We start from the raw sequence: 24,792 nt of genomic DNA on the forward strand, positions 1-24,792 counted from the left end.
CCCTCAGCAGGCATATACAAAGGTTTCAAAAGCTGCCTTTTGCTGAAGACATACCTCTTGAATAGCATAAAGAAACAAGTAATAGTATTTTATATTTTTTTTTTTTTTTATTTTTATTTTTATTTATTTGACAGAACACAAGTAGGCAGATTTTTTAAACTGGAACTGATCTTTGTCAATTTTTAGATAAGAATGAAAATTTTATCAGACTTAATTTATATTCAAATTTCAAATGATATATACTTATTCAAAGTAGGTTTTAAATTCATGTTCTTCAGTAAAAATTCTATCATAAAGCACAATAGTCTCAATGGCTTTAACTCTGAAATATTTAAACAAGAAATTTAACATACGAAAGGAAAAGAGATCACATAAAACAACTATTTCAGATCAATATACCACTTTTTAAAAATGAAAAATATGTGAGGGAAAAAGTTTATGAACAAACAAGATGAGAGAATAAACTTGAATTTGAAGTCTTCAACAACTGAAAATCCTATGAAGCCTGTAATTCTATTAACTACCATATGGTGAGGCCTTCCATCTTTTCTCTAAGTCCAGACCTCTCTGCTGGAGTTCCAGTGCTATTTACCTAAGCCTCCTAGATACCAACATCTGAATGCCTGACACCTCATTTCTCTTAATCCTCCCAGCCCAATTCTTTCCCTCTGCTTCCTACCAAGACATGAAAGGCATGGCCATCCATTCAGAAATTTGGGAATCTTCCCAGTCTTTTCTTTCTCACTCCCTAAATCTAATGAGTCAAGTCATCTTGAAATCTCTTCAAATCCATTCTTTCCTCCTCCTGTTTCTTCCTGCTGTCTTATCCTTTAATCAGGACTTTTATTCCTCATGGAAACTGCCACAATAACCTCCTATATGTCCCTCTTCTTCCACTATCTCTTGAAATGGTCATCTGCCTAGCCTCTAAATGAAAGTGAACTTGAGATTCTTGACTCCTTAGAATAAGATCCTTTTATTATGACTAGTAAGATACTTCAAGATCTGGTTCAAATCTAGCTCTTCAGCCTCTACTTCTGCCTTACACTCCCCACTGTCCATTTATTTTAAAATAATTTTCTGGTTCCCTAAGGGTTGAGTCACACTTGCATGTGTTTGTCCATGGATAGAAATCACCTCTGTTCTACCTCCACTGTTCGGCAAACTCCTATTTATCCTCTAAATGCTCAGGCACAAACCACTCTCTTCTTTGCATTACTTCAGTGTCTCTAAAATATTTTTACATCTGAAAATCCTTCTGATTACGCTTAAGTTTGAGAAGAAAGCATCTCGTTCAGCTCTGTATTCTTAACCCTTAGTACACTACCCACCACAGTAATCTGTAAGTGGTTAGCAAAATAAATGCTGAATGGAAACTGATCTAGAACTGCAATGAGGCTGGAATCACAGGCAGAATCCTCACGCTCCTAAAGAACTGTTTGCTTAAATATTTAAATATTTACTGACTGCTACTTTAGGCTAAGGACTGAGAAACCGAATCTCTATTTGAAAAGGAATTTTTCTTTCACTGAGATGACCAATTACTAGATACATGTATGTGGCGGAAACGACTATTGTTTCTACTTCCCATGTCACCACCTCCAATCTATTTAAGAATATCTTTGATATACAAAATTATAAGCAATTTATTTTCACAGTTCAAATGCAAAGAGAAATGGAAATTTCACCCCAGCTCTAGGGTTCTCAAGCATAAAATTTCATAAATTGTTATTCAACAAAGTACTTCAGTTTAGAATGAATATTATACTTTTGTAGCATCAAATTAACAAATACAGAATTTTAAAGTGCAGAAAAATGATGTTGCTTTCTTCAAATCATATTAAGATGAGTAGCTCTTAGCTATACAGAATAAACAGTATAGAAGTAAAAATAAAATTAACTATTTTCTGCAGTGATAAAACTATGAAATTCTTCAAGAGTTTATAATTAGAAGAAAACATCAGTAAGAATGACCTTCAATAATCATCCTTGAAAGGTCCATACCACAACCTTTGGCAGGATTATTTAGGAAGTAGGCATTAGTTTTAGAGTGCTATTCAAAGCTAATACTACACAGTGATGAATCTATTATATATACTAAGGAAAAACAAGGAATAACTAAAGTTATCCTATTGTGGTTTTTAAAATAGCTTGATAGAAAACTCAGTTCTCTCAACTTCCTCCTCGTTTTCTTTTCAACAATGGTGACTACTTCCTACTCTTTATTTTACACCATCAACGATGCTATTCAAAAATTCATAAAATATGCACACAAAACTTAGTGTCCCAGAAATAAGAAGAAACGTTAATCTAGAAGGAAGGTTACCATTACACTTACTATGGTACAGAGAAGGTATTCACTAAAGGGTGTGATTCAAGATCTATTCCACATCAAAATACAGTAATACCTGAAATATCCTTGGAATTCCTCCAGTATTGTAGTGAACTACTAGGCTGACTTTATTCTCTTTTTCCACAATTTCAAAGGACCCTTCTTTCCATTTCGTAATTCCAGTCTGCATACTTCGAATTCTGATAGGACCGTGTATCTTCAGAGGAGACATACTTTCTTTAAAAATAAATTGCTTCTAGCCAAATTAAAAAGCAAGAATACACCTTCACCTGACAGAGTCTATGGAAGAAAAATAAAATAGTAAGTTACAATTCACTAAGAGTGATTAAGAGTTTGAAAGAGCATATAATAAACCACATTATGTCCTTCTATTTCAATAAACCACTTTTTCTTAAGCATTCTTAAAGCCCTTGATTAGCTGATAGGCACAAGAAAGACAACTAAATTATCACAAACGTCAGTGACTAAATCCACCCACCTTTCTTTCTTCTCTACATGTTCCCTTCTTTGCATATGTCCAGTATCTATGCCCTAACAGTGCTTAAATGCATTTTGCATTTTGCCCTATCAATAACCAGATTGGTGCCACTAAAGGCATGTCAATCAGGAAAACAAAAGATTCCACAAAGATTCCAAAGTGATTGCCCATAGCAATATAACTAAATTTTATCTTCCTTCATGAATGCTGAAGGGTCTTGGATTTCAAATGTAAGTTAAAAAATATTTTCAGTCAGCTGACTCCATTTCTTAGAATGGAGTTCCTTTCAAAATACCAAAATCATATCACAAAACAATTCCTTCTACCAGGCAGTACGGTAAGCATAGCCACACGTATTGAAAACACTAAGCGAATAAAAAAAATTTAAGAATAATCAAATTAATTTAACTTCCAGAATTATATTGAGAAAGTAATTTATTCTCTAGGCGAAACAAACAAATAAAAACTCTCTTCCTAAGAACCAACCTAGCACTTATGCTTAATATTACCATAAAGTGGAAAGAATCTTTACCAATTTTATCTTTGACAAATACTCAAATTTCTGAATGAACTTCTAAATACTTAAAAATTACTTACAGCAATAAAAAATATTTAAGACCTTCAAACTACCTTACCAAATATCAGCAATACAACTATAATAGCAAAGAACATTAAGTAGTATTATGTGTTACATACATGTATATACATAAACATATGCACAATCATCTAAAATTATTAAGACATTTTACTTATCCTCTTCCCAAATCTCTAAAAACAATGCTAATACAGGGGTGCCTGGGTGGCTCAGTCAGTTGCCTGTCTGCTTTTGGCTCAGGTCATGATCCCAGGTCTGGGCCCCTGAGTAGTTGTTGAGCTCAAACTCCCTGCTCAGTGGGGAGCCTGTTTCTCCCCCAACCCCATGCCCCCTTCCTGCCATCCCTTCCTCAAATAAGTAAAATCTTTAAAAAAAATTTTTTTAAACTATGCTAATACAGACTCTTGCTTATAATTTAAGAAATTAAAAATCATCATACTGTGCCTGTCCCTGAACAACTAGAAAAGCTTAAAAAAAGTAGTATACAAAAGAAAAACACAGGAGACCTAACTATTAGCAGACAGCTGTCCCTAATTTATAACTTCCCTTTCTAACTATTAGTCTTCTCAACTGTAAATATGAATAGCAAATGCCATAGGGTTGCATAACTAAATGAAATAACACACATTTGGCACGCAACAGATAAAAGCTTTAATATGAATGAAATCAGTATTCACTTTCTGAATTTATTCCTTGCCTGCAACACCTTTCTCTAAAGACCTCCAATAAATAAGCTGTTAACAAGGGGTCAAACTCAACTCCCTAGAAGGGCCATGCAGGTGACATGACTGAAGTAGGCAAACTATAAAAACTACTAGTGAAATCTAACTAATTTTACCAGGTAGAATTAGTCAACTCAGTTATTGCCACATCAGCAAACTTTTCAAGAACATGAATTCCAAATATTTATGCAAAACTTCCCACTTAAAATTGTGGGCAATGAATTCAAATTTATTTTTAGAAAAGCTACAAATCAAACAAAACCCTTATACACAGGATACAGCCTGGGGCCCCCTAGTTTGAGGCCTCTAGGTACTGTAATATCAAATAACTGGGAGTAAAATTTTAAAAAAGATGTGAAAACACTTAGAATAGTTAAAAGATGTTATGCATTTTAAGTCCTCCATGACTATTCACTTATATCATCAAATTTCTTGAATGCCTACTTTGGCCAGATTTAGATAGGATAATTTGCTAGGTATATAAATCCATCAAAGTAACAAAGTCCACTACTGTTTAAAGATATGTTAACACGGCACTGCTCGAACTAGTAACTACAGAATTTGGACCAGCAAAGCGTGTTGATAATACTTTTTTTGCAATTAATAATTTGGTGCTTCATTGTCTGGATGTGTCCTTCGACTTCTTTCCACTCTGCTGTCAACATTGTCAAGAATGTTACCCTTCTCCTACCCCAGCTGTCCATCCAAAAACATAGGAGTTAACTTTGATTTCTCTTGATGATTACTGGTATTGAACTGGAAATGGAAGATCACGGTAGAGTCCCGTCAATTCTACCTCCATACACCTTTCAGACATCTTTATTATAATGAACTGTAGATCAAATCACATCACTCTCCACCTTAGTATCATTTAACAGTTCCCCACTGCCCTCATAAATAAACAATAAAATCTAGACTCAATAAAATCATGACATAAACACCCTTTATGACCAGGGCCTACTTACCTCTCTATCCCCCACAAACCCCTCAAAGCCAGCTATCTGAACTATGTAATTTCCCCCCAAAAGCCTTAATGTTCTCATACCACTATACTTTTGCATGCACTATATTTTATCTCTGGAGAATTTGTATGGACTCTCCCATCCCCCAAAAAATCCCCGTGACTTCTTCTCTTGGCTATAAAATCAAGGCTCAGCTTAGACGTTCTCCTCTTTAAGAAGCCTTTCCTAGCTACCTTTCCCTTTTTCTCTCAATCCCATATTCACACTGAGACTATTTCAAGCTTCTGTATTTTCCTCTGTACCCTGTGCTTGCTTCTAGTATAACATTGTATCATAAACTGTTTACTTCTTTGTCTCTATCTACACTTTGCTATTTGAAGACAGTGAATATATTCTTTAAACTCTGAGTCCTCATTATGGCAGTGTCTGACACACAAGAAACAAACTTATTATTCAAGAATAATGAAATCAGTACTATCAATTCTACTCAATTTACTGTTAAAATATACAAGAGCAGATACTGAAGCCATAAATCCCTCTTAAATGGCCAATACAGGGTTATATTTACTAAACTCTTTATAAAAGTACTACTAGGCGCTGTAATTCATATAACTCATTTTTTGAACACTGCATCTAAGCCTTTTCTATGTGCATCTGAACTTTTCTACTAAATGCAAAGCTGTCTTCATATCTTAATCAAAATTCAGTAAGAGAAGGGCTTGGTCAGTTAAGCACCTATCTGCCTTCAGCTCAGGTGATGATCCCAGAGTCCTGGGATCGAGTCCCACACTGGGCTCCCTGCTCAGTGGGGAGACTGTTTCTCCCTCTCCCTATGCCGCTCCCTCTGCTTATGCTCTCTCTTGCTCTGTCAAATAAATAATAAAATCTTTTTAAAAAAATTCAGTGAGACAAAATCATTTGTGGAAGAACAAGAATTAATACGCAGTTACAGAATGCATTAAAGCAAAAACATTAGTAAACCTGCTTAAACTGGGATTCATACTATTCATTGCTCAATGAAGAAACTTCATTTTAAGAGTTCTGCCAAACTCCCTCACCTTTCCTGAAATGTAATTAGGTGTCAGGGTACCAATTAAAAGAGAAAACAAAGCCCCATTACCTTAGTGTTTTTTTTATAGACCAAAGTAAGTAAAGGTCAATGACCTTAAATTCCTCTAACAAAACATATTTTTAAAAATTACATTATTCAACAAAATTGGAGGTGAAGATTTCCAAGTCCACTAAAGCACATGAGAAAAAACTTTATTGCTTACTTCTGTTTCTACATATAATTTCTCTGTACAATTCTTAAAACATTTTGATGCAAAGATTTAAGTATATGAAATTTTACTTCAGATACTGAATACTTCCTTGACCATTTCAACTAGCAACCGTTCTTTCCTCTAAGGAAAAAAAGAAGACCCTAAAAGGTATAGGACATAAAATTTGCAGAACCAACAAAACTTTTTCTTAATCCTTTAATGTCCATTCCTGGCTCTTACACGAAATGAATTAACTACATCTACTTTTATACATTCATTATACTATCAAGGTTTGTCCTATTCTATTAAGAGAAAAAAAAAAAAACAAAATAAAACTAAGTTTATTTTTCAGTATGCAGCATGATCCAGTTGTAACAGTTAAACTTTCTATGAACCTAAGCCAATGAGAAGGCTTCTTTGAACTCTATGATGCTAATTCCCTATCGAAGCAACATTACTGAGACAAGGTGTAACAAGATCAAATTATTCTTTAAGTAGGTCCAAAGAGAGTCCTCTTTCCCTAACTTTTCTCACAATTACTAGAATTCCTGTTTAACTCTGAGCATTCTATGAAAGCTCAATCAATAATATTGACAAAAATGTTTCCGTACCCTGTACGGTTATTTAAATGCACATATTTTAAGTACTACTATGAAAACATCCTTATGTAGGGGGTGTTCTGTGGTAGACCAAGCATGCTAAAATAAAACCATTACTACAAAATAGAAGAACTGTTAATTCTCGCCAATTTGCATACTCTTGGAAACATACATCCAAATAAAAACATTACTTACTTTTCAGTGACTTTTACTGAAAAACCCTATGTAATAACAATTCACCTTTATTCTGATCCTTGTGCCAAAGGCAATGCACTCTTCTTGGGGAACTACTCATATTTTGCAGCTATGCCAGTTCTCCGGAAGCCATCAACTCAGCTAAAGAAAATATAAGTGTGCCTTTTTAAAAGAATCCAATTTACCAAAATTAAAATTTTTTAAAAAATCAATCATTTTATACAACAAAGATGAACTTTTTTTGATTATTTAAAAACTACAAGCTACCTTACTAAAAACATTTAAAATATAATGCTTAAGATACACACATATACACACCATCGACTTTAGGGATTTATCTGTTGTGCAAAATGAGGGACTCCAGGCCTGTACCTTATCCATTTGTGTTCTTGGTGTATTTATCTCTGCTACATTTTGAAACTAAGAAGGCAGTGAAAAAGAGTATATTCTTTGTTGACTTTATAAACATTGTTACATAATGATATCTTAAGTCTGAAAATACCATTTCCATGATGTGCTGCTACAAATTTCAAAAGGTGAGTAAATTTGGTTTTTACTTTTCTTTATGGGTTTGTTACTCAAATTTAGGCTAAAGTCTCAACTGTCCCTGAAGTTCTAACCAAACATCTTTCACTGCCCTCTTGAATGCTACAATATCAACTTTAAACTCATTTGTTCACTTAGTAAAAAAATGACTGAGTTACTTTAATTTGACAGCACTGTGGAAAGAATACAAATGTGAAGATGATACAGTCCATGCCCTCATTATCAGAGGCTCCCAGACTTCTCTACATTTTCCTTCCATCCAGGAAAAAAAAAAAAAAAAAAAAAAAAAAATTAGCATCAGCGCTTCCCTCTTTCTCATTCATCTAAAACCCAGCCTTTTCATAGCTGCTACCCTGATTTGGAAACTCCTCATTTTGCCATCACTCCCACCTAATATTTATTATGCAATTACTGACTAAGCATAGTGTTAAGCACCATGCATGTATTATCTCATTTAATTTTCCCAATAATCTTAAAAGACAGGGATTGTTATCTCTATTTCTCAGATGAGGAAACTGAGACTTAGATTAAGTTAATTTATCTGGTTATGGATTTATTAAGAGACAAAACTAAGTCTAACACCAGAACCCACGTTTTTAACCACTACCACGGTGCATCCTCATCAATGATTTGCAGCAACAATCACTTTCCAGTCTCCATTCTCTCAGGATGTTTCTATCCAATGAATCCTGTGCCCTACAATGCCCTCTCTAAAGAACTACTCTCTCTTGGCAAGTGAAGAGTGCACTATTTGTCTCCTTAACTTTCTCCTAAGTGATTGGGGGTGGGGGCAGGAACCTACCTTATTTCTTTTGTACTACAAAAAAATAAGCACTTTAAGTGCTAACTACTTGTTACCGAAGCCAATTCTCTCCCAAACATTTTTTTAATTTTTATTTTACTATGGTATAAATATTTAATACGAGATCTATCCTCTTAACAAACCCTTAAGTGTACAATACGATACTGTTAACTACAGGTACAATGCTGCACAGCGTATCTCTAGAATGTTCTCTTCTCGCTTAACTGAATGAAAATGAACTAATGAACTAATGAAATGAAAAGCAGTGCAGCTAGAGTTTAGTGAGCAATACTGAAGGACAAAGAATTTGGGATACAGAGAGAAAAATTAAGACTTTGGTTTTAGATGTATCATATTTGAAATTCCTAATGAATAAATTCCTGACTGAAACATTTTTAACGGCTCATCACTACACATAAAATTAACCCAAATGCCTTTCTGTGTTTGGCACTCATTCACTTCCTATATTTATTTCCATTTTTCAACACAAATCCTGTTCTATATACACAAATTATTAAATTTTAATGCTTTCCACATCCACAAACAATAACTTACTTAAATATGGAACTTTCCTTTATTTTTGGAAATCTCATCCTCACTATGCTCATAGTTTAACCTATTGGTAAAATATATAAACCACTGTTCTGATTTCTAAGAGCTTTCTTTCCTAAAAAGATCCATAAAACAAATGCAGAGATAAAATTAGTGTATGACTAAAAGGGAGAAATCGACCTAGATAAAGTTTATCTTTAATTCAGAGCCTACAATCTGAATGATTTCTATGCCCTAAGCATGAGTAAAATCATCCATAGCTGGAAAACTCTTGGGTTATTCTCTTTTGCATCCTTTAATTTATCAGAAGAGTGAAAACGTTCTTGTCATCAGATGACATCAGTAAACTAGTACTCTGAAAGACATAATGGTTCCTAAAACAAGCTCCAGTTTACTTATTCACTTAACAAATTCTTGAGGAGTAAAAATGAAATAGCTCCTAGCATATATTCTAATAGGATACATGCTTTAAATAATCACACAATATATAATTACAAGTTCTAAAAAATAATACAAATATAAAGTACAGGCATGACAAGACATTATAATAGAGTACCTGATTTAAGACTTGGGGGGTAGAAGGAAGAGGCAAAGGCTAAGCTACTATTTAAAAATGAGTTACACAGGGATGGTCATGCTGGAACAATCAGCATGTGCAAAGGACCAATAGTTGGAAAATAACCTGGTGTGACTAATGAAATGAAAAGCAGTGCAGCTAGAGTTTAGTGAGCAAGAAGGGGCTGGAGCAAGATGAAGCTAGTGAAGCAGGGAAGAATCAAGTTATGTAGAATCCTGTAAACCACAGTAAGGATTTTGAATTTTACCCTAAATATAATAAACAGTTTAGTGATGGGAAACCCACTGAAGCAGAGAAATAACATGTTACTGTTGAATGGAGAAGTGATTGTTTGGGTTTGGGGAGGAGAGTAAAAGGAGGAAGAATGAAAGAAAATAGGGCAGACAATAATACTGAAGTGTTGCAGCTTATAACAATTACAATAACAATGGTCATTGGCTATTTACTGTGTGCCACGTGCCATTTAATCCTCATAACAATCAAATAAGATGATTATTATTCCCATTTTTACAGATGAGAATATAAGGAACCAGTGACTAATTAAGTCTGGGTGAAAGATTTGTGTTTTGAGCTCAAAAAAGTGATACTGAAGATGTATAGAAATACATTCAGACATACAGATGACCCTTGAACAACATGGGTTTGAAATGTATGGAGTTACATATACACAATTTTTTTTTCAATAAATACAGTACTGTAAATGTATTTTCTTTAAGATTTTCTAAACACTTCTTTTGTCTAACTTACTTTACTCTAAGAGTACAACGTAAAATATATATAGCATACAGCGTATGTATTAAGTGACTGTTTATGCTACTGGCATTCCAGTTAACAGTAGGCTGTTAGTAGCTAGGTTTGAGAGGAGTCAAAAGTTACATGTGGATTTTCAATTCGAAGGGGTCCATGCCCCTAACCCTTGCGCTATTCAAAGGCCAGCTGTGTTGGATATAGAATACAGAACTTAAAAATACTTGGGATGAAGTAGAAGTCAAGAATGGACTTCAAATTTCTAGCTTATGTTAGTTGATAAATGAATATGCCACTTAATGAAATAGAATACTGAAGGACAAAGAATTTGGGATACAGAGAGAAAAATTAAGACTTTGGTTTTAGATGTATCATATTTGAAATTCCTAAGGAATAAAAAATCAAGTGAAGATGTCAAGCAGACAACTGAACTGGTTATTTAATCTTGAGCTGAAAATAAAGGGAAAAGGCTGGAAATTAAAATTCTTAAGTCTTCAATATACAGGTGGAATTTAAAGCTTAGGACAGAAGAGTAAAAAGGTGAACAAGACCCTCACACTAAACCCAGATACTCCATTTCACTTCATTAAACATCTCTCGCCGTGATCATCGATTACTTTGATGTCACCAGGCTTTACAATCCTCATTCAACTTTATCTTTCAACAGAATTCAACACTACTGATTACTTCTTTCATCTCTTTTTACAAAAGACTCGCCCTCCTCTATACAGTTATTAAACACCAAGAATCCCTCCGTGCTCCCTCCTGGGTCCGTTTTTTCTATACTACACTCTCCTTAGGCAATTTCATCCACATGCATAACTTCACTTACTATCAACATGGCAGATGATATACACACATTAGTTTATACAGCCTCCCCAGAACTCTCCTCTGAGCTCCAACTGCCTCCTTGACAGCCTGTCTCAGGCATCTTTTCCAATTAGAGACTGGTTAGATACAGCCTACCCGCCCCCCACAAAAGGCATTTAAATAGAGCCGAAATTTTGAAGACGATTATCACAAAACCACTACAGGCCAACTCTCCAGAACACAGGATTTTATCATCAGTGATCATTTCCTTTCATGGATCATGACCTAAAATAGGTAAACCTGACAACCTGGTCTGATAACTAGAAGACGCGGAACAACCAAACGCACGACAAAAATACAATTACTGCGTTTTAGTGATAAATGGTTCGGAAAGGGAAGATGCAGAATGGTCAAGAGTGAATGTCCAAGGCCTGATGGGTGCGCGGCAACGGAAGACACCTGAAGAGACAGTAGGCCTTGCTAAGGGGCGAGTGGCGGACGACGACAGCCCCCAGCGAAAAGGGGCCAGGTTTGGGTTGCGGAGGAAGAGCGTGACAGTAAAGACCAGGTCAAAGAAGAGGGAAAGCCTGGGGGGGAACCCAAGAGGAATACCTGTGAGGCCCTGGGAGCGTCGTGGGAGTAGGGGTGAGCTAAGCAGCAGCGGGGCGAACTCCAGGAGAGTGAACACCGAGTGGGCGGACCGCAGGCGGGGGGGGGGACGGGGGGGGAGGGGGACCTGGGGAAAACGGCTCAGTTGAGAAGCTCGTCGGCCCGGCGCGCCTTACCTGTGCCTGCGGGTCCGGAGCCCGGCACTGGCCTGCCGGAAGCAGAGAGTCCGTGCGGAGGGGGAGGAGCCGGGGGTAAGGAAGGAAGGGACACCGGGCACGAAAAAGAGGAGCCGCTCACTCCCCCTAGTCAGGGAGAGCGGCTGATGGCGGGAACTGTGACCACACGCAAACACGCACGCACGCACGCACACTCGACGCGACCAGACGAAGCGCGTGCGCGCAAGCCTACAAACTCCGCCCCTCCTGAGCCTTCGTCCCGCCCCAGGAGGGAGCGAAGTCTGGACGAGACAGCCCCGTCCCCGCCGTGCAGGAGTACGCATGCGCACTCTCCACTTCGCGCCGGGTGGCCCTCCCACCATTTCCCTCCTACACAGCCCAGTCGGGCATGCGCACTACTTGTCCTCCGAGACTGCTCGGCTTTTCCCGCCCTTCACTGGCCTCTGGAGGAGAGTCAGAGTTCACGCCCCTCTCTGGGGATACCTGCTCGAAACCAGAGGATGCGGGGACTAGTAGGTGGCGGACGTCCTTCTGGCCCAGAATCTTAAGGGGCAAAGGACAGACTTTGGGATTGTAAACTCCGCCGGGAGCTGGGAGGCGGGAAGAGGTGTGTGGGCGGGGTCAGGGGTGAAAGGTCATAGGGCTGCGAAGGGGGCGGAGCGAGCCGGAGGCGGATGGCGGCTGCCGCGGCTCTTCATCTTTGGCGGCAGAGCCACTGAAACGGGGACGCGGCTGCGACGCGTCCGGCAGTGGGAGAAGAGCGGCGGCCGCTCCCAACATGCACAGCCTGGCGACGGCTGCGGTGAGTGACTGGGCGTTCCGGCCTGGGCCCAGACCCTCTCTAGCCGCGCGTTTCGGCCTGCTCTCCCAGGTCCCCGTGTGGGGCCCGGACTCCAGGTCCTTGCCCTCAATCTGCGAGGCCCCGGCCCTCTCCTCGTTGCGCCTTGACTGTGGTGGAGCCGGCCCCCACTTTCCTCTCTGTTGGCTCTCGCGGCCTCCTTCGCCGAGTATCGCGTTCTTTTCCGGCCCCGGGGCCTGGTCCCGCGCCGGAGCGCCTCCCTCGCGGCCGGGACCGGCCATTCATTGATTCATTGCGCTGACCGACGGTTTCAGGGTGCCGGTTGCGTGCTGGGCGCCGGCGGGGATGCACGGGAATTCCTTGGTCAATCTGACACGGCCCTTGCTCTCAGAACTCACTGCCCGGGCACTTCGCAGCGGGAAGGAAATGGCTTCTAACTCACACCACTTACTTTACAGGTGGAAAATAGGAGACCGGGAGAAATGAATAATTATTATGCCCGACTTACGATACTCTGCGTTTAAAACCTTATTCCCACATCTCATTTTACCAGGGCGATCTCTGGACAAGAAAAACGGATGTGTAATACACCTGTCTGAACTAATTTTTTGGCTTTCCATTGCATTTAGATAAAATCCAGATTTCTTGCTGTGGCCTACAAGGCCCTCCCTCTACCATACATACCATACGGTCTTTACCCACATTTACGGTCTAGTCTTAAGTCACTTGCTCCATATGCTCCAGCCACATTGGCCTCCTGCCCATCCCTTATACCTGTGCTTTTACATTACACTTGCACTTTCCGATCTCTATTCCTAGGACGCTCTTCTTACCACTTACCCCACCCCCTCCAATTGCACACGCACATACACACCCAGCATATGGATGTAACTGCCTCTTCTTCCCTGGGGTCTCTTCCTAAATCTTCCTAGAGTAACCTTCCCTGACCACTCTATTTAAAGAAGTTCTGTAGCCCCCAACTTATCTTGTTAATATCTTTCTCAGCGCTGATCTCAATTTTGTCATTTTTGTACTCATTTACTTTCTTGTTGACTTAAGAATAAGGAGGAAGCCCCGGGGGTCCTGTTTACATGGTTACCCCAAGTGCCAGGACAGTTCCTGGCACAAAGTAAGGGCACAAACACTTTGCTAGATGAAAAAGTATGTATGAGGGAGATGACTACTGAGAGCACACACCCATAATGGGAAAACGAGATCGTATGATTGGAGTGCACTCTTCTGAATACTGGTGACATTTATCAGTTACACTAAGATGAAGTGACTGAAGGGGGTAGTGTACTGACATTGCGTTATCAGGCAAGTGACTTAAGTATTAAATAGAGGACCAAAAAAATTGCTTTTGCTTTAAATATAGAAAGTGAAAAGGTATGCTGAATATGACCAGACTATAGAATACATTGTCATTTCCAGGGCCAGTGGCATCTCTGCCCCTGTTGCCATGTTCCTAAGTATTTGTAAGTACTCAGAGTGGATACCTTTCCATCTTTCAGTTAGAGGTGATTACAACTTCGCCAGCTTTTTTGTTTCTTCTCCCAAATTATACATGTAATTTGGGAAGAAACAAGTCAGATGATGAGGTTGCTGAGGGACACCTGGGTGGCTCAGGTGGTGATCTCAGGGTTCTGGAATCCAGTGCTGCATCGGGCTCCCTATTCAGCAAGGAGCCCGCTTCTCCCTCTGCCTGCTGCTCCTCCTGTTTGTGCAGGCGTGTGGGCGCTCCCTCTCTCTGACAAATAAAAATCTTTGGGGGAAAAAAAAAAGATGAGCTTTCTGCTCGTAGGGGAGGGGCAATTTACACAAGGGATTCTTCTAAGCTTGGCTTGTCTAGTTCCTGGACATCTGATTATGTCTTCTCAGGCTTTGATACTAAACTGCTCTTTTCCCTGTGACTGTCTAAACTCTATTTCTATTCACTTCCTTTTCTTTTCACTTGTTCCCTAATGCATGTTTTTCTTTTTTTGATTTATTCATTTGTTTTGAGAGAGTGGCGGGGCCAGGGAAGGGCAGGGCAGAGAGAGAGAGAGAGAGTGTCTCAAGCAGACTCCCTGCTGAGTGTGGTGCTCCACCCAGGGCTCAGTCCCACAACCCTGAGATCATGACCTGAAATCAAGAAATTGGATGTTTAACGGACTAAACCACGCTGGTGCCCCAACCTAATGCATCTTTTGAACAGCCATTAGAGCTGTGGTTCTTTACTTGTGATAAATATGCAATACTTGTTTCTTCAATTACATTTACAGTGCTTTACATTGATTTAAAATTTAAGCTTTTAGATAGATTTTCATCTGTTAATGCTATTGGGCTTCCGCAGAAGCTCTGAGAAGTTCCTTTGTGCCACTCATTCACTAGACTATTTGTTCACTGAGGAAATGGAAGCATAGAAAAGTTGAGCCACCTTTTTCCCAATCATTCATGCATTCTTATAAACTGCCTGTATTACTCTGATCTACATAAAGGACAGTAGTGGTATATATTACTGGAAACTGAGAAGAGTTAATGATAACATGCAACAGTTCCTACAATAAGTTACTTGAGAAGATTTTCTTTGTTTAATGATGACAAGTTTTATACTTGTGTATACCTTTATTTTTCTCTTTTTTAAAATAACAGGTAAGGGATGCCTGTGTGGCTCAGTCAGTTAAGTGTCTGCCTTTGGCTCAGGTCATGATCCCAACGTCCCGGGATCAAGTCCCACACCAGGCTCCCTGCTTAGCGGGGAGCCTGCTTCTCTCTCTACCTGCTGCTCTCTCAATCTCTCTGACAAATAAAAAAATAAGTTTTAAAAAATAAAATAACAGGTAAATCATCACTTCACCTAGGGAGATGGTACTATCAAAGGGGAATGTGAGGGGCGCGTGGGTGGCTCAGTGGTTTGGGCTGCTGCCTTCGGCTCGGGTCATGATCTCAGGGTCCTGGGATCGAGCCCCGCATCAGGCTCTCTGCTCCGCAGGAAGCCTGCTTCCCTCTCTCTCTCTCTCTCTCTCTCTCTCTGCCTGCCTCTCTGCCTACTTGTGATCTCTGTCTGTCAAATAAATAAATAAAATCTTAAAAAAGGGGGGGGGATGTGATCACATGAACATAGGATTTTATTCACTAGAGGGAAGAATTGAGAATTTGGCAAGTATTTTAAATTTTGACCCTTGAATAGTATTTTATTAGGCTAGAAATACACAATGTGTGTTTGTCATACTTTATATACATTTTAATGTTGCCATTATTGCCACCACACAATATAATTTCTCACATCGGTGAAATAGGGACAGAAATACCATGCAGAATTATCCTAAAGATGAAATAAGAATATCAAAGTACTTGGTGGTTGGCTGGATATAGTCCTTGTTTATATGACTTGCTCCCATACTTGAGCCTTGGGGCTAGAAATCCTGCCTCAACAAAGTAACAAATCACTTTGTTGTGGACCTTGAAGGTTGTTTCAGAGTAGTAGAACTACAAATCTTCCTATACTATGTGGGTCTTTAATGAATGTTGCTAGGTGGCTAAAATAGTCAAAGGTAAGCCTTTAAGAGATTCACTGGCTATGCATTTTTTTAAAAATTTCCCCACTAGGAGACCCTGGGTGGCTCAGTCAGTTAAGTGTCTGCCTTTGGCTCAGGTCGTGATCCCAGTGTCCTGGGATCGAGTCCCGTGTGAGGCTCCCTGCTCCTTGGGGAGCCTGCCTCTTCCTCTCCCTCTTCCTGTCACTCCTCCTGCTTGTTCGTGTGTGCTCGCACTCACTCTCACTCGCTCGCTTGCTCTCTGTCAAATAAATAATTTTCCCGCTAATTGGCACTGGCAGTTTTAACATCCTTATATACATGTTTTCCCTTCATTTTCCACCTAACCAGTAGCATCATCAGTACATCTTTTTGTGGGAGCTGTGCCAGACTCCCAGATGCTCTCCTCTTTGGCAAGTAAAAAGAATATTGTGCACTCTGAGGGATCTGATTGATTGATTGATTGATTGATTTTTTCACTCTGAGGGATCTGATTTATTTATTTATTTATTTTAAGATTTTATTTATGTGAGAGAAAACAAGCAGGGCGAGGTGCAGAGGAGGTGGGGAGAAGCAGACTACCCATTGAGCAGGGGACCTGACGTGGGGCAGAATCCCAGGACCCCAAGACCATGACCTGAGCCGAAGGCAGACACTGAGCCAACTGAGCCACCCAGGTGCCCTGTGAGGGATCTGATTTAAACACTGTCTCCTCCCGTGTCTTCTGTTGAAGCTTCAAGCAAATTGCCTAACCTTTTTGGTTGTTCATTTCCATTTCTGTAAATTTTTAAAAATTTATTTATTTGAGAGAGAATGAGAGAGAGCATGAGAGGAGGAGAGAAGTCAGTGGGAGAAGCAGACTTCCTCCTGAGCCGGGAGCCTGATGTGGGGCTTGATCCCAGCAGGATCATGACCTAAGCCAAAGTTGCTTGACCAACTGAGTCACCCAGGAACCCCAGCATTTCCATTTTTAAAAAGATATTTTGAGGGGCGCCTGGGTGGCTCAGTGGGTTAAAGCCTCTGCCTTTGGCTCAGGTCATGATCCCAGGGTCCTGGCATCAAGTCCCGCATCGGGCTCTCTGCTCCGCGGGGAGCCTGCTTCCTCTTCTCTCTCTGCCTGTCAAATAAATAAATAAAATCTTTTTTTTAAAAAAAGATATTTTGAAGAATATTCTGGCCCTTACAAAGATATGAGGATAATGAAGCTAATATAATATTTCCCTTTGGCATTATTTAGAAAGTGTGTTTTCTTGGATTATCATCATTATGTAGACACCAAAGCTATATGTTGAGTCATTTCCAGACTTAGGAAAATAATTTCTCATTCAGTCTTCTGCCATTCCTTTTTTTTTTTTTTTTAAGATTTTATTTATTTTTTTGACAAAGATCACAAGTAGGCAGAGAGAGAAAGGGGAGGAAGCAGGCTCCCTGCTGAGCAGAGAGCCCGATGCAGGGTTCGATCCTAAGACCCTGAGACCATGACCTGAGCTGAAGGCAGAGGCCTCAACCCACTAAGCCACCCAGGCGCCGCTGCCATTCCTTCTTTATTCACTGTCACATATTTATTGGTAGGAAAACCAACAGGTATTTTGGCCCTTGAATATAAAGTTGTATTGAAAGATTTAGTTATTTTCTGTTTAAAAAAGCCATCAACATTATTGTTTAAATTTACTTGATCCAGGGGCGCCTGGGTGGCTCAGTGGGTTAAGCCGCTGCCTTCCGCTCGGGTCGTGATCTCAGGGTCCTGGGATCGAGTCCCGCATCGGGCTCTCTGCTCAGCAGGGAGCCTGCTTCCTCCTCTCTCTCTCTGCCTGCCTCTCTGCCTACTTGTGATCTCTCTCTGTCAAATAAATAAATAAAATCTTTAAAAAAAAAAAAATTTACTTGATCCATTAAACAGAAAAGAGGAGAGTGAGTCCCTCCTAAATTTTGATAATATTAATTAAATATTAGTAAATCATAAGTTAAAAGAATTTTAGCAATTGGCTTAGGAATCTTTAGAAGTGATCTTTAAATAGAGAATGGGAGGAAGAGGAAACCTGCCATGGTTTACTCATAGTTTCATCAGTTTTAAAATGAGGATAACAACCAGGTGGTTCTGATCATTAGATGAAACCATGTTTTAAGGGGCGCCTGGGTGGCTCAGTCGGTTAAGCGTCTGCCTTCAGCTCAAGTCATGATCCCAGGGTCCCGGGATCGAGGCCCGCATCGGCTTCCCTGCTCGGCAGGAAGCCTGCTCCTCCCTCTGCCTGTGCTCTCTTGCTCTCTCTCTGACAAATAAATAAAATCTTAAAAAAAAAAAAAAAAGTGTACCTGGGTGCCTGGGTGGCTCAGTCAGTTAAGTGTCTGACTCTTGGTTTTGGCTCAGGTCATGATAGGGTTGTGAGATCAAGCCCTGCATTGGGTATGTGAATTGTCACCCTCAGGGTGCCTGGGTGACTCCGTTGGTTAAGCATATGTCTTTGGCTCAGGTCGTGATCCCAAGGTCCTGGGATCAAGCCCTTTGTGGGGCTCCTGGCTCAGCGGGGAGCCTGCCTCTCCCTTTCCCCCCTGCTCATGCTCGCGTGCGCGCGCGCTCTCTCTCTCTAATAAATAAATAAATCTTTAAAAATAAACACATCTTTCTCTGCCCTGCTTGCGTACACATGCTTTCTTTTTCTCTCTCTCTCTCTCAAAAATACATACCTGTGTAAATTGTACAGTATAAGTTGTTCCGTCTCTCATTCACCTCACTCCCTCTTTCACTTCTCACACCCTTTTAGGAAGACCTCGATTTCTAGATTCTCATATTTTTGTGAAAGGTGTGCCTAAATGGTCCTTGGGATTTAGAAGGAGAGTAAGATACATTTGGGAGTTTTATTACCATGAAGATCTAGTGAGATGCTGGAGTTATGCTTTGGAATTTTATTTAAGAATAATGTCCAAAGTATTTCATCAGTTGTTACTATTAGTACAGGTGACCCTTGAACAAGGTGGGGATTAGGAGTGCTGACCCCAATCCTCACACACAGTCAAAAATCTGAACATGCAACTTTTTTTTTTTAAGATTTTATTTATTTATTTGACAGAGAGAGATCACAGGTAGGAAGAGAGGCAGGCAGAGAGAGGCGGGGAAGCAGGCTCCTCGCTGAGCAGAGAGCCCGATTCGGGACTCGATTGCAGGACCCCGAGATCATGACCCGAGCTGAAGGAAGCAGCTCAACCCACTGAGCCACCCAGGCACCGTGAACATGCAACATTTGACTGCCCCAAAACTTATCTCCTATTCGCCTACTAGTGACTACTAACTTTATCGATAACAGTTGATTAACACCTATTTTGTAGGTTATAAATATTACATACCATATTCTTATTAAAGTAGAAGAAAATGTTAAAGCAAATCGTAAGGAAGAGAAAATATACTTAGAGTACTGTATCGAAGAAATCTGCGTATGAGTGGACATGTGCAGTTCAAACCCATGTTCAAGAGTCATCTGTACTTATCAATACGTAACTGAAAATGTAAATATATTTTCCTTTTTTTAATTTTCCAAAATAACTAAACTTCTGCATGTATTATAAAATTACCTGTTGATGTATGTGGGGGAGATGTGCGTGTGTTAGTGTGCATTAGTGGCTATCACTAGCTAGATCATTCCCATGTGAACCATGATTTGACATAGGGAATTATGTCAAATGGTCTCACTGACTTTCTTATTAGAATGATGATCATCAAGTATCTTGTAATCTCAATTAAGTTGAGAATTTCTCTTCACCTCAATGGTATCATTTATGGTGCTGATTGTTTTTCAGATTCTGATGAACTCATAGCAGTGACATTTCAGTTTTTGTCTGAGATGTTTACATATTCCCTGTCTCTTGTCTAGGTCACAGGAAATGTTTGTTTGTTTGTTTATTTGTTTGTTTTTTGAAAGTCATCTTTAGATCAGACCTAATCTTTCAGGCAGGTGAAAAGCAACCTTAGCAAAGCGGTTAAGAGAACAGACTCTGTTGCCAGGCTGCCTGGGTTCAAATTTTGACTTTGGCACTTAAGTGTTAAATAAGTTCTCTGTTCCTCTATAAAGTGAGGGAGATGACAAGTATTTATTTGGGATGGTGCCTGACAGAGTAAACACTACATGTTAGCTTCCATTTTTATTTTCAGAAAAAAATTGTATTTATCCCATAACAAATTGGTATTTGGTGGGTTTGAACTAAGTCCTGCTATTAAGTTGGGAGCAAAATTCACCAGGGATAATGTAAAGGAGGGTTCTTATCCCAAGGATTTCCTGGCGTCAGACTGCCCTTACTGCTTTCCCATTGCTAGAATGGCTACAGAGCCCCTAGCTCTCTTGGAACCAAAGCCCCATGGAAGCTGCAGTTCCCGTAAGTAGTCTCAAAAGTTTGAGTATTTAAAAAAAAAAAAAAGTTGGGAGTGTTGCTGGCAGCAGGTGGCCATGACCTTAGTTACCCAAGTTGTCACCAGGCATTGGCCCTTTAGGGTGTTCACATCACTCCAGGGGCACCATCCCTTTGCTGGAGACAGGTGGGCTTTGGGAATGGAGTGTGTAGGGGCGGGGCCTGGTGTCCAGAAGCGATGATATGCTGGAGTGGGGGCTATAGGTCCATCCTGCTGTTCACCTGGGGCTCCCCAGGGCAGCATGAGGATAGGAATTCTAGATACGAGTTGCAGGCTGGCTCTAGTGGGGGCAATAGAGCTTACTGCTGGTGGTGTCCGGGCGACAGGACTTTAGGGAGAGTTGAATGAGTCATGACTAATCAAGACAGATGCTGTATTGCTGGAGGAGTGTCTGAAGCCCCTTTAGTTACTGGATTATGGGTTGTCCAAGGGACTGGGCAGGAAACCCAAAGCTAAAATTTTAGCCCTTGTTTCCACTGAGCTTTTAAAATGATGTAATACTTTAAATAAACATACCCTGTCTTCTGGTAGGAATTACATTCCCCAAAATAATTTTAAGTTGAGGGCCTATGTAGAGCAGTCTGGAAAGTGCACGTGGTGGGTCAGTCCTGCTTTTGCTGTTGGATGGTGGAAGGACTGCCCTATTCATATTGTTGCTGTGGGAGCCTGTGTTTCCTTGAGGAGCATCACTGGAGGAAGCTACAAAGCACCTTCTGACAGATTACTCTAAGGCACTTAAGGAAGACTTGAGCTGCATGGTATTTCAGTCCATTTAGCAAAACGCCTTGTGGTTCATTCTGTCAAGCAAGTGAAATGATAAACATTAAGCTAAAAGCTTATCATCAAGCTTCCATTTAGAGAAGGCTGCTGTTCAGCTTGGGTAGAGTGATTGTGAGTACACCTGATAGTCTGTCTTAACTTTTGTTCTTCAACAAAGACAGTTGTCCTCTCAGTTCCTCATCTTTCCGTATGGATGATGGTAAGGTCGTCATTCTGTCACACTAAGGTGTAGTGGGAACATGTAAATGCCATAGGAAGCTGTGTGATGCAGTTCAAGAAGGCACTGGAATATGCAACTGCATACTTGGTGAATTGAGGAGGTTAATTCCTCTGAGTGTTAGCTATCTCATCTACAAGTGTAGTTGCCTTTTTTCTACCAATTCACCCTGTCTACCTATCTATCCCCCTTGGTTGGTGGAATTAAGTGAGAAAATATTGGGCATAGAGCTAGAAATCATGAATTTGTTAGGACATTAGAACTAGAAATAGCAATGGTAATCATTTTTCTAGTCTATTATCTTATTTTCCAGAAGAGTAATTAAGGAACTTAACCAAGGTCACAAGGTTGTTTGACAAGTATGAAGAATTACAGAAATGCTCAGGTTTTTTTTGGAATGGTGTGATGCTTTTGTACAATAATGAAAGAATGTTCTCTCTGTGGCCCCTACATGCGTAAGTAATGAGTGATTCTCAAAGGGACTGTTAGAGTATGTATAAGAATCATTAGAAGGGGAGCATTTCCAAATTACATAGGTTTTTCTGCTCCATGGAGGAGGATGCTGGAATTACTGCGGAAGGACCAGCAATGGGTGGAGAGGGTATAAATTGTCTTCTTTCAGGAACTATTATATAGGTATATGCTTTTAAAAAGTTTAAGCTATGCAGTAGATTTTATTGTATACAACAAAAAGTAAATTAGGGCACCTGGGTGGCTTAGTTGGTTGAGCCTCCAACTCTTGGTTTTTGCTCAGGTCATGACCACAGTGTCTTGAGATTGGGTCTTGAGATTGAACTCCGCATTAGGGTCTTCCTCCAGAGTCAGCTTGGATTCTTCCCCTCTCCCTCCCGCTCTGTTCCCTCCACCGCCACCCCATGCGCTCTCACTCTCAAATAAATAAATTTTTAAAAAATTAAGTAAATCTCTCATATAGGTTCCTACCTCAGCAGTAATTACAGTTTTTTGTTGTAGTTGTTACTGTTATGTGTCATACTAGAAACATTGTATATGAATATATAAGAATACAGTTGTGTATATTAATGGATTATATATAAGGTTCTGTACCTTTTGTCTTTTTTTCTATTTTGTATCAGCACATATAGCGCTATCTTTTAAAAAGGGCTACATAGTATTACAAATATAGATGTACCCATACATATTTAAATTTTCCTTTGATAGAAATTTACTATTTCAAGTTTTTGCTTTTAAAACAATGCAGCTGGGACGCCTGGGTGGCTCAGTCGATTAAGCCACTGCCTTCGGCTCAGGTCATGATCCCAGGGTCCTAGGATCAGAGTCCCACATCAGGCTCCTTGCTCAGCAGGGAGTCTGCTTCTCTCTCTGACTCTGCCTGCTTGTGCTCTGTCTGTCTTTCTCTGAGAAATAAATAAATAAGTAAAATCTTAAAACAAAACAAAACAATGCAACAGTAAACGTCCTGGTGTATCTTCAGTACAGCCCAAGTATACTTGGTTGAATTCCTGAACATGGAATTACTAAAGGATGTATGCATTTTAGATTTTACTTTTTAAAGATTTTATTTATTTATTTGACAGAGCAAGAGCACAAGCAGGATGAGTGGTAGGCAGCAGGAAAGGGAGAAGCAGGCTCCCCGCAGAGCAAAGGGAGCCCGATGTAGAACTCGATCCCAGGACCCCGGGATCATGACCGGAGCCGAAGGCAGTTGCGTAACCAACTGAGCCACAGGCACCCTGCATTTTCGATTTTGATAGATTGGCTTAAGTGTATATATTTAGAAAAGCTCTCCTGGTATTTAGAAAAAAATATATTCCTTCTAAAGCAGAGTAAGACTTGGTTTGATTCTAATGAAATTCACATGTTCACTTTCTTGTTTTCACTTAAAGCCTGTGCCTACTGCACTGGCTCAGGTAGATAGAGAAAAAATCTATCAGTGGATCAATGAGCTGTCCAGTCCTGAGACGAGGGAAAACGCTTTGCTGGAGCTGAGTAAGAAGCGAGAATCTGTTCCTGATCTTGCACCCATGCTGTGGCATTCTTTTGGTACTATTGCAGCACTTTTACAGGTGGGTATATATCTGGGAGTTGCAGGTCAGTCCTGTTCCCCACACTGTCTCTCTGCCTTGGCTCAAATGATTTTGAAATCTTGAGTAGAATGATTTTTTAAATGTCAGCATTTTAAGAATCTGTTTTAGAAAAGTAAGGTGCTTGTTGCAGTGCAGGTTAATAGATCTCACCCAAAAGATATATTTAATCTGAGATTAAAAATCTGTATTTTTAACAAGCAGCTGCCCCATTCTTAAGTCATTCTGATGCAGGCAGTCTGAGAACCACACTTTGAGAAACACAGCTTTAGGACTACTACAAGACATTTCTAGATTTCTAGGTGACATAGGAGAAAAAGTGGAAGGCAGAGTATAAGAACTGCAGAGTATATTCAGGTGAACAGAAATGTTAAGATATAACATAGGATTAGAGGATTAGAGGTAGGTATGCTTGTACATTAAAGAATAAATCCCTGAAATGTGGTTCTGACTGTAATGGTCATTGGTGAGAAATAAGTTGATACAGCATAATCCTAAAATATCAAGATAATAGCATAATCATCCTTTAAAGTATTGTCTAAAATTCCCAATAATTTTTCAAATCTGTTATGTAAATTTGCATTCAGTTTCTACTTCATGTAGCCAAGAAACTAATCTTTTTAAAATTTATTTTTTATTTTCATTTTTTAAAGATTTTATTTATTTATTTGAGAGACAGTCTAAGAAAGAACATGAGAGGGCAGAGGGTCAGAGGGAGAAGCAGACTCCCCGCTGAGCAGGGAGCCCAATGTAGGACTCAATACCAGGACTCTGGGATCATGACCTGAGCCGAAGGCAGTCACTTAACCCAACTAAGCCACCCAGGCGCCTGAAACTAATCTCTTTTTAACTATAGTTAGCATATGATGTTCTATTAGTTTCAGGTGTTCAACATAATGATTCAACAGTTGAATAATTCTGTACTCACTGCTTATCACAATAGGTATATTCTTAATCCCCCAAACTAATCTTTTTTATAGGAACATTTTCAATAACAGTTTTACAGTTAAAGTAAAAGGAATTGTATACAGCAA

The 24,792-nt window shown here is 39.8% G+C and overlaps 2 protein-coding genes across 6 annotated transcripts in view; one reads left to right on the plus strand and one right to left on the minus strand.

The window, feature by feature from the left end:
* Positions 1-12,198, minus strand: part of USP37 (ubiquitin specific peptidase 37) — an 85,984-nt gene extending 73,786 nt beyond the window's left edge. Inside the window, exons 1-3 of one of the 5 annotated variants that reach the window (XM_013061558.2) lie at positions 11,986-12,198; positions 7,167-7,307; positions 2,409-2,632 (exon numbers count right to left, since the gene is read on the minus strand). In XM_013061558.2, coding sequence (XP_012917012.2) covers positions 2,409-2,564 — 156 coding nt within the window. In that variant the 5' untranslated portion in view covers positions 2,565-2,632; positions 7,167-7,307; positions 11,986-12,198. Of the gene's footprint in view, positions 1-2,408; positions 2,633-7,166; positions 7,308-11,812; positions 11,891-11,985 lie in introns of those variants that run through there. The other 4 variants (XM_004762756.3, XM_004762755.3, XM_004762757.3 and 1 more) reach the window with 4 other exon arrangements.
* A 173-nt stretch (positions 12,199-12,371) lies between these two features.
* Positions 12,372-24,792, plus strand: part of CNOT9 (CCR4-NOT transcription complex subunit 9) — a 30,965-nt gene continuing 18,544 nt past the window's right edge. Inside the window, exons 1-2 of the mRNA XM_004762760.3 lie at positions 12,372-12,787; positions 23,561-23,740. Coding sequence (XP_004762817.1) covers positions 12,764-12,787; positions 23,561-23,740 — 204 coding nt within the window. The 5' untranslated portion in view covers positions 12,372-12,763. The remainder of the gene's footprint in view (positions 12,788-23,560; positions 23,741-24,792) is intronic.

Source organism: Mustela putorius, unplaced genomic scaffold, assembly GCF_011764305.1.
Source record: "Mustela putorius furo isolate JIRA1106 unplaced genomic scaffold, ASM1176430v1.1 tig00000275_pilon_pilon_pilon, whole genome shotgun sequence".
NCBI lineage: Eukaryota > Metazoa > Chordata > Mammalia > Carnivora > Mustelidae > Mustela > Mustela putorius.